The 10,519-nt window shown below is 33.5% G+C and overlaps 1 protein-coding gene across 3 annotated transcripts in view; it reads right to left on the bottom strand.

Moving 5' to 3' along the window:
- LOC117180020 (neurogenic locus Notch protein) overlaps window positions 1-10,519 on the bottom strand; it is a 385,864-nt gene that overhangs the window by 143,520 nt on the left and 231,825 nt on the right. For all 3 annotated transcript variants that reach the window (XM_033372298.1, XM_033372299.1, XM_033372300.1), the window contains one exon: window positions 3,839-4,195. In XM_033372298.1, the coding sequence (XP_033228189.1) occupies window positions 3,839-4,195 (357 nt within the window). The remainder of the gene's footprint in view (window positions 1-3,838; window positions 4,196-10,519) is intronic.

The raw sequence follows: 10,519 nt of genomic DNA, 5'->3' as shown, positions 1-10,519 counted from the left end.
GCCACACAGGTTCAATTGCCCGAACAATCCTATCATTTAGGATAGCTGTGAATATCTTATAAAGCGTGTTCAGACAAGTTATTGGCCTATAGTTCTTTGGGTTGCCTATATATATTAGGGTGGCCCAAAAAATCATATTTGAGAAATTTTAACGGGCTTGTTGGTCAAATCGTTCTAGTAGGCAAATAAATGTATGCCTATTTCTTTATTTTCGAAAAAAAATATTTTTAGAACTCGCTCTGGTCATTTTTATATCTTAGGGAGTTTAACATGTAAAATTTTTCCAATTTTTATTTCTACGATTTTGGACAGGAAATTATAAGCCAATTTATTTGATATTTAATATACTTGTTCACTTATCAATGAATATTGCATTTATCGCAATTTTATATCTCAGAAATATTATGCAAAAGTTTTAGGCATATCAAAAATGGCATATAATGGCAATTTTTGGAGGCTCATTGTGACCCTCAGATATACTTGTGTAACTTGAGCGGTCGGTCCGCTCATTGTATACTGAATATACAACAATTCAGAGAAATCAATGTTTTCATCCTTTCCATTTCATTCATATAAAAATAATTACGTGACCACATTAGGAGCGAAATTTAACTCCTTAATGAACTCAGAATTCCGCTCCAATTATGTCAGCTTTATGATTCCAACGGCTGGAGTCACGCAACTCACTCCCAGTTGAACGCGCACGATCGCTCCAATGGTGTCAAAATTCGCCCCCTTTGGAGCGAACGATCGCTCCATTTGGTGTGTCCAGCCGCTCCAAGTACGAGAGTCGCTCTCCGCTCCAAAGAAAAGTCACGCTCCATTCCAAGGGAGAAGCTCACTTCTGGCTTCAAGTTGGAGCGACGATTAACACCATTGGAGTGCTATATCACTCCAAGAAATTTAGGGAATAGGGCTGAATTATAAAACCCATTATGTTGTCATCATATGAGTTTATATGAGTATTATTACTGACTTATTTGTTACTTAGTACTTAATGTACATTCAGATTAGACGCCACAACATTTTTAAATTCTAAATTAAAATATAAAAGATTAAATTAATGTTAAATTCGTTAAACTCCAAAGGACTTGAAAATATGCATATCTTTTCAACTTTCTGTTACATATATTCTGTTATATTAGGCAGAAAGTATTAAAAACATAGCATACTAATAGAGTGAATTTTAATCTTCGAACAAATCAAAACATGTTCCTGTTTGATATCAAATTAATCAGTAATGGCCAAAAAATAATATAATTATATTTGGACTTTAAGTATACATTAAAGAACGATAATGAGCATTAGGGTGTCAGGGTGGCAAAAGAATGCTCCGAATGCTTCCGCGAGCTGTTCTCTTTGCTAGCGCACATCTGTCGCATTCCTTGAAAAACCCGAGGCGAGAAACGAGGAAGGACACCAAGAGACGAGGAAGAATGAGACAAGGCAAAACGAGACGAGAAATACCGAGACAAGCAGGTATTTCTCGTTGTCTAAGAGCCGAGGCCGTTTTTGGCGAGTTATTAGGTAACGATTCTACCACTATTTTCCTGATTGTCGAGAATATACTGATCACCAAATGTAGCCTCTCCAGGTGTATTCCCTGGGAGAAGGTGTTTAATTACTTATTCGAAGTTAAAAAAAAAATTATTAAAATAAGTCATAGGGTAACGGATAATCTTTCTGTGTTGAAGGTCAAGACAATTAGACAATTTTCCGTGCAATTGGCAGAACAATAGGCCGGTGCGGAAGGGGGGGGGGGGCGGCAGAACGATCTAGAGGTGTAAAAGAATATGTCATTTTAAAGTTATTTCCTAAAACCCAAGTTTTTTATATAACATTCTACTCTTTATTCAAAACATATATTCGAAGAGGCAGAACAAAATCTCGGGGATAACATCCTGACAGAACATCGCCAACTGCTCGTCATTGTGCGTCAGTTGACAGCCCTGATACTGCGAGCAGAGTGGCGTAAACTATGTGTCTAGTTACGCTACTGATCGTCTTCGGAGCACAAGTGACTACTCTGCTCGCAGTGTCATGGCCGTAAACCGACGCACAATGACCAATGTCAAAACCGGGCAGTTTGCGATGTTCTGCCAGGATGTTATCCCCGAGATTTTGTTCTGCCTCTTCGAATATATGTTTTGAATAATGAATAGAATGTTATATAAAAAAATTGGGAGTTAGAAAATAACTTTAAAATGACATATTCTTTTACACCTCTGGATCGTTCTGCCCCCCCCCCTTCCGCACCGGCCTATTGTTCTACCAATTGCACGGAACACTTTCTAATTGTCTCCACATTCAATGCAGAAAGATTCAGCCGTTACCCTATGACTTATTTTAATCATTTTTTTTACAAATTCGAATGAGTAAATAAACACCTTCTCCCCGGGACTACCCCTGGAGAAGCCACATTTCGTGATCAGTATATTCTCAACAACCAGGAAAATAGTGGCAGAATCGTTACCTAATAACTCGCCAAAAACGGCCTCGGCTCTCCGATTATCGTCCCGTCTCGTCTTGTTCCTTGGGATTTCTCGCTCGGCGGCAACATTAGTGCCCATGTTGACTAATCGGCTGTACAAAATGTGGAAAATTCGAGTGAGAAATCGAAATTTCAGCTCTATTGAGAACTTTTTATGATGTTTACTAAGGTGCTAATTTTCTTTTAATTGATTGACAGCTCTTCTAATATGTCTAAAATTCGAGTAAAAAAAACTTCATTTTAGTACTCTTGAAATATTTTTGGTATTATTGATTAGGTGCTTAAAATTAACAAAATTGGACTGAAAACTCACCAGTGGTGTCAAAGTTGACTGACAGGCTGTCAAATTTATCACAAATACAAATGAAAAAACTTAATTAAGTATTCTTGAAACCTAATAGGAATGATTGCTCAGGTGCGAAACCATAACAAAATTTGTCTGTCAGAACCTGAGCGGTGCCAAAATTGCCTGTCAGGCGATAGTTTATGATCAAACGAAGATATAAATACAACATTTTAAATTGTCACCAACTGTTTAAAAAATATAAATATATCTTTCACCTTTTTTTACTCTACTCCACACTCTTTTGAACTGTAGGGATAGTTTGACACCCAAAATACGATAACCGCTATATTTATGTTTGTATTAAAATATAAACATTATTTTTACCATTAAAAAAGTAAAGAATGTAGCCTCTGGGGGGGGGGGGTACGCACTTAATGTCGGCGTCTGATAATAAAGAATGTCCAATTGGTTTAAAAAAATGTTAGTTTATGCTAGAATCAGAGATATCTTAAAAACTGTTTTGGGGGTGAACTTTGGGGTTGGTTTTGATCCCATCAACTTGTATATGTGTGCATAAAAAAATGCTTTTATTTTATCAGCGAAAATTTATAAATTTCTATGAGACAACGAAAAAATCATCAGACAATGTCGGTTACTACATATGGGTTCACTTAGTAGGGGTAGTTTAACCCCAAAAATGTTATAATCACTATATTGTTGTCTGTATGAATAAAAAATATACACATGTAAATTTTCTTTAGTTTTATGTATCAATGAATTCACAAAGGAACGTAAAAAGTACTAATAAGGGGTAGCTAACCCTCCTGAAATGTACTTTTGTGAAAAACCCTTAAGCACATTAACTTAAGAATTTGATTTTCTTTAGAATAATACAATAAAGTTAAAGAATTACAATAAAATTTTCGTATTCAGCTTTTTATAAATATAATATGAAGAATCCAATGAAATAATAAACAACGTAACAAAAATTTTCTAAATGGATATTGTTTACTGTAAATTAAGGAAAGCCCCGTACGTCATATAAGGAAAATCTGAATTACCTGTCTTCCCATATGTACACTGACAGTAGAAACTACCAACACGATCAATGCAGGTCGCACCATTGAAACAAGCAGCACCAGCGCAGTCATCAATATTGACACTGCAATCCGGCCCAGTCCAGCCATTAACACATATGCAAGAATAACTGCCATGAGAATTCGTACAGGTTGCACCATTGTGACACAGTGAAGGTCTTACAGAACATTCGTCTACATCCAATTCGCACTGAGTACCCGTGAAAGCCGGCGGACACAAACACGAGTACTCATTCACTCTGTCCATGCACGTTGCACCATTTTGGCAAAGGTTACCGATACAATCATCGATGTTTTCCTCGCAGTGCTCTCCTCGAAATCCTGCAACAATAATTTTAGTTGAATACATATTGTAAACGTGAACTCCTTACCTTATATAATTCATTCATTTTTAAAGGTATGCCCAATCGAACATCCGCTAACGGTTACGGCTATACAAAATTATAAGACTGCGAATCATGATACCCACAGATCAACGGATCGAAAACTGTAATTTTGTGATTGTGAACTATATTTTGTTAAAGCTCCTTCGGCTTTAGCGAACACATTTTCATCAGATATCTCGTGTTTCCCAATCGATTTTTTCCAAAATGTGAACATTTGCATATTGCAAAATGATGTAAAAATTTAAATCATAAAAAAAAATTATTGGTAATTAAATTGTAGATCTTTTTTGTTTTAATAAATTTTGTTTTATTTGTTCTCGTATGCAAAATTTGTAGACCTTTTTTAGGTGCACAATTTTTGTCGATTTATCTCTTTTGGTATCTTGCTTTTTTTTTATCACAAAATAGAGTTATTCTTTTTTCATTAGATTTGGCGGGATCAAAATTTAAATTTTCGATTTTTTCGAAACAAAATTCATAGTTATTTTTACTATGGTTTTAAAGGACAAACCAATCCGACTAGCCTTCGATAGTCATCCGGTATACAAACGAATACGACAACAACAACAACGACGAAAACGACGCCGGACAGACAGATAGAAACCGACGTAAAAACTTTTTTTTACTTAGGGGGCCTCAAAACGTCGACATTTGATGAAATCCGCAAGTTATTTTTCGCACAAAACTAAAACTTTCTCACTATAGATGAGAATGTAATAACTCGAATATAAAACAAATGTCGAAGTGTGTTGAAACGACGCAAAAACATTCGAGTATACGCGAGACAACTATCAGCTGATATCGTTCGACTTCAGCGCCGTCCATCCCATTTTAGCAGTAACAGCGATGGTTCGGGAATCGGGCATTAAATGTTACTGCAACAAACGCAACACTCGCTGTAGAATCTTTTACGGTGGCGCGAAGTGACTGTAACGGTGCCGCGGTAATATTTCCGTCTTCAACCGTGATCGTCGCTACCCAGCAGCAATATGATTTTTCTGCAGAGCTCTTGCGGTCAGCGCAGCAACGGTTACGGTGAAAACTGCACCCGCTCTGGTTTACTTCTCTCCGTGTACATGAGCATGGCCTCTCAACTCTTTACAATTTTGCGTCGCGTGGCCATAGTAGGTATACTACACACTCACAATCTGAGATCGACTTTGACTCATGCAGATTCAGAATCAGAATTCAGATCGTAGCGGCCTAGTGGCCTAGGGAAGCCGGATGCTCCGCGTAAAACTGTTTGATCGCGTAGCATGAAATTTTTGACAGCTACAATTTGGAAGTTAAAAGAGCCAAGTTTGTGTTTTTTAACTGCCAAGTATTTATCTTACAAATTCGCTTTCTCTAGCTGTGCTACAATTATTATTTATAATAAGTTAAAGTTAATCCCAGATTATACAAATCTGCAAATGCCTGAAAGAATTATAGGTGATGTTTTTATGTTTTCCTTTCAGCTTTACTCTTTCGTCATCATTGTTTTCAGGTTTTTTTTTAATCGACTTTAAGTATTTGACTTTAGACAATAAAAAAATCAAGCAGATATCTCAACAATGAAAACGTACAGAACTGCCCAAGTTCAAGAGGAGGATGGCCACTGACCGGGAAAACCGGCAATTATAACCTACATTCTTAAACACGAAGAAGTACCCTAGGGCCTAGGCCCTAGAGTATAATATCTTGCCTAAAATTTGAAAATTTTACTATTACATTCTGGCTAAAGAATTAATCTCTTTTGGTTAAAAATTCAATCATTTTGTTAAGCATTCTCCTAATTGAACAGAAAGTTCCTTCTTTTGAACGATAAAATCTGCCTTTTCATTTGAAAATTTTTTCATTAAATACTGAGTTCACAATTAATCTCTTTTGGTTAAGAATTCAACCATTTTCTTAAACATTCTCCTAACAGAACAGAAAGTTCCATTTTTCATTTAAAAATTTTCCTTTAATTTAACAATTTTGCTGTTAAATTCTAGGTTCAGAATTAATCTCTTTTGGTTACAAATTCAACTATTTTGTTAAACATTCTCCCAATTGGACAGAAAGTTCCATTTTTGAATTAAAAATTCGCCTTTTAATTGAAAAATTTGGCTATTAAATGCTAGGTTCAGAATGAATCTCTTTTGGTTAAAAAACAAAACATTTTGTTAAAGATTCTCTTAATTAGACAGAAAGTTCCACCTTTAAAATGCTAAAATCCAACTTTTAATTTGAAAATGTTGTTATTAAATTCTGGGTTCAGAGTCAATCGCTTTTGGTTAACAATTCAATCATTTTGTTAAATATTTTAAATATTTAAATATTTTTTGTTATTTTTATTATAGAACAGAAAGTTCTATTTTTGATTTAAAAATTTGCCTTTTAATTTGAAAATTTGGCTGTTAAATTCTAGGTTCAGAATTAATCTTTTTTGACTAAAAATTCCACTATTTTGTTGAACATTCTCCTAATTGGACAGAAAGATCCCTTTTTTATTGAACCCATTAATGGCCATGAGTCGTATTTGCGATCTCGAAAAAACGCCTTTTTTAAAACTCTGTAGCCACAGTTCCAACAAAGCGAACAGTTTGCGCCGCCTAGCAGAGAACAGATAAGGAAATTTTGGAAATTTTTTGAAAAAGTTGTGTTAATTAGGTAAATACAAAGCGCAATACAAAAAGTTACTAAATTTTATCGACGGAAACTAATTTTGGCCAAGAATAGGTTAAAAATTCGCCTTTTGATTGAAAAATTTTGCTATTAAATTTTAGGTTCAGAATTAATTTCTTTTGGTTAAAAATTTAACAATTTTGTTGAGCATTCTTCTATTTGGACAGAAATTTTTCAAATTAAAAGAACAATTTTTAAATCAAAAGATAGAACTTTCGGTCCAAATAGAAGAATTTTCAACAAAATAGTTTAATTGTTAACCAAAAGAGATCAATTCTGAAACTAGCATTTTAATAGCAAATTTTTCAATTAAAAGGCGAATTTTTAAATAAAAAATGGAATTTTCTGTCTAATTAGGAGAATGTTTGACCAAATGGTTGAATTTAAAACCAAAATAAATTTATTCTGAATCTAGAATTTAGTAGAAAAATCTGCCCACGTCGCGAACACATTCTCATCGCGCGCTGCTCTCGTAAGTTTGAGCACACCTAGGGCGCGCAACGGTCGAATCTCGCGCTACGCGCTCGATAATGGGTTCGCTCGCGCTTTGCTGTCGGATATTTATTCTTTTTGCATTTGGATTGCTTGAATAAAACTTTTTCAAAAAGATCTCTTTTAGATGGCAGTACTTGTATGCGTCTTCATATTCTGAATTGTCAACTTAATTACGTAGTCAAAGATTAGGTTTATCAAAGCTTTGTAGGCTTTGAGGTACTATACACATTCTCATCGTGACACTCGAGCTGCGCTCTCGATTTCCGACAGGTTTTGTTGAATATTTTTTTTCCTCGTAACTTTCGTCGTTTCTCCACACATTTTTATTTTATTTTTTTATTTTCAATGTTATTTTTCACGAATAAAACAAAAAGTACGCGTCCTATCAAGAAGTGATTCTTAACGAAATTGTAGATCTTTTTTGAGATAACAATTTTGATTAATTCATTTTTTTTCGTATCCTACATAGTTTGATCACAAAATGGAATTTTTGACTAGTTTTTGTGCTTACAATTTTTAAAACGTTTTTTTGCTTAAAATTTTAATTTAAACAATTTTGAAAATGTTATAACTCTGAGAATTTTCTTTTTATAGAAAAAAATCATTAGGATAAATTGTTTGTCCTTTTTAATACTATAAATATCCGTTTATAGAATTTTCAAATTCAGAAGAAAAGTGGTCTCAAAAATGTTCAAAATGCGCTTACTTCTTGAATTTTTATCAAAAATGACTGGTTAACGAACTCTTCCTTTCTTTAAGCACCTAAAAAAAGTGTTCTAAAGATGGATTTGATCCGTTCATTTTTTTCGAGAGTTATCGTGTTTCAAATTTAGGACAATTCTAATACTTTCTCAATAATAAATGATGAGAATGTGAAAAAATTTAAATTAAAAGGCGGATTTTTCAATCAAAAATGGAACTTTATATCCCATAAGGAGAATGCTTAACAAAATAGTTAATTTTTAACCAAAAGAGATTAATTCTGAACCCAGATTTTAATAACAAAATTATCAAAATAATAGGCGGATTTTATCTTTCAAAAAATGGAACTTTCTGTCCAATTAAGAGAATGTTTAACAAATGATTAAATTTTTATCCAAAAGAGATTAATTCGGAACCCAGCATTTAATCGTGAAGTTTTGAAATTAAAAGAAGAATTTTTAGTCGCAAAGATCGAACTTTCTGTCTGAAATAGACGAGTCTTCATCAAAATAGTTGATTTTTCGACAAAAAAGATGACTTTTTGGAAAATTTAGACAGAATCTTCCACATAAGTAAAAATGAATAATGTGAATTCCCGACGCATATCCAAACTCTAGCAAAGATATTGTAATCTAGGCCTAGGGTACTTCTTGGTCTTTAAGAATCTGGGTTATAATTTCCGGTTTTTCCGGTCAGTGGCCATCCTACTTTTGAACTTGGGTAGTTATGTACTTTTTCTCTATTATAAAATATGTGGTGGATTTTCTTATTGTCTAAAGTCAAATACTTAAGAGTTGATGAAAAAAAAACCTGAAAACAATGATGACGAAAGAGTAGAGCTGAAAGCTAAATATAAAAGGTAAATATAAAGACAGGTTTTAAAAGTATTAGGGGGAAGATGGAGTGGGGGTGGGGCACAGTTTTTCAAATATATAAAATCAAGGGGCCTAAAACTTATAATGCTTATGAAAATCCAGGTTTGACAATTGGCACAACATTTTTGACAAATATTCTTTGGAGTTTCAGGCAGGATGTAAGAGTATTTGGTGGTATAGCATGGGTAAAGATAGGAGAGGGAAGCACAGTCGCAGTTTTTGACAAACCAGCAGCAAATTTTCCACGCATATTCTTTGCGCTCCCGGACAGGTCGTAAGAGTATTGGAATGGAGGAGGGGGCAGTTTTTAAAATCTACTTATAAAATTCAAATTTTTGAAGTTTTTTTACAAATTATTTTGGAATTTCACAACTGATTTCAAAATTTTAAAGACTGGATTCGATGACTCGAGTACCATTTTTATCATTAAAAACAGTCACCATTTTCTGTTTTAAAGTTCATATTTCTGTTTTACCGTCAAATTTCATTCTAGACTTCCACTTTTCAAAACCAAATCCACGACTTAAGTACAAGTTTTATGATTTAAAATACAAAAACGCCTTTTTCATTTTCTGTTTTTCAATTTTTTATTCTTTTTTCGCATTTAGAGTTTTCCTTAAGCTTTGTACAAATTTAACAAGTAATTTGCAATTTATGGAAACTGAATTTTACGACTTAGATACTATTTTTATAATAAAAATTCGAAAAATATAGTTTCCATGTTCTGTATTCAAGTTTTTAATTCCATTTTACTTTCTCCGAGTTTTTTTAAAGTTTAGTTCAAATTTCACTACCGACTTCGCATTTTTCAAACACAAACGAAATATTTATGAATAAAATATTTATAAATACGAAAAATTTGACGTTGATTCTTTCCACTATTTTATGCCAAAGTTGATATCAAGAGAAAACATGTAAGTAACATCGAATGCAATACAAAATTTGACTTTTAGAGCCGTAGTTCATTCATAAGTTATGTTAGTCTTAAGGAATAAAAAGTTCTCCATCATGTGTTTTACATTTTTACATTCTCATCAGAGAAGGTATTAGATTTGTGTAAAATTTGACCCCCCCCCCCCCCTGTTTTTGTCAAATATCTACGTTTTGAGATCCCCAGAACCCGAAAAACAAGTTTTTTTTACGAATGCGTCTGGCTGTATGTATATATGTATGGATGGATGTATGTGTCAGGCTTTGGGCACGATAGCTTTTTAATAAATTAATCTATTCGATTGGCCTTTGGCACACTCTCTGAGTGTCAGAAACTAAAGGCCAAGTTCGTTAGACAGCTATTTTGAATAAAAATTCAAAAAATTTAAAAATTTTGAAAATTTTTGAGGAATTTTTTTTTTCAAGTTTCACCAATTTTCTGCACAGTAATTTATAGTATTAAAAAATACAACAATTTATCTCAATGACTTTTTTGATAAAATTAAATTTTACCAGAGTTATAGCATTTACAACATTTCAAAAAACACACGAAAATCAACTGCTGAATGTTGTTGACCTTCTCAGCATAAAACACTAACCAGGTATTA

The sequence above is a fragment of the Belonocnema kinseyi genome, chromosome 9, assembly GCF_010883055.1.
Source record: "Belonocnema kinseyi isolate 2016_QV_RU_SX_M_011 chromosome 9, B_treatae_v1, whole genome shotgun sequence".
NCBI lineage: Eukaryota > Metazoa > Arthropoda > Insecta > Hymenoptera > Cynipidae > Belonocnema > Belonocnema kinseyi.
The sequence above is the reverse complement of the archived record's forward strand: the minus strand, read 5'-3'. Positions and strand labels throughout refer to the sequence as shown.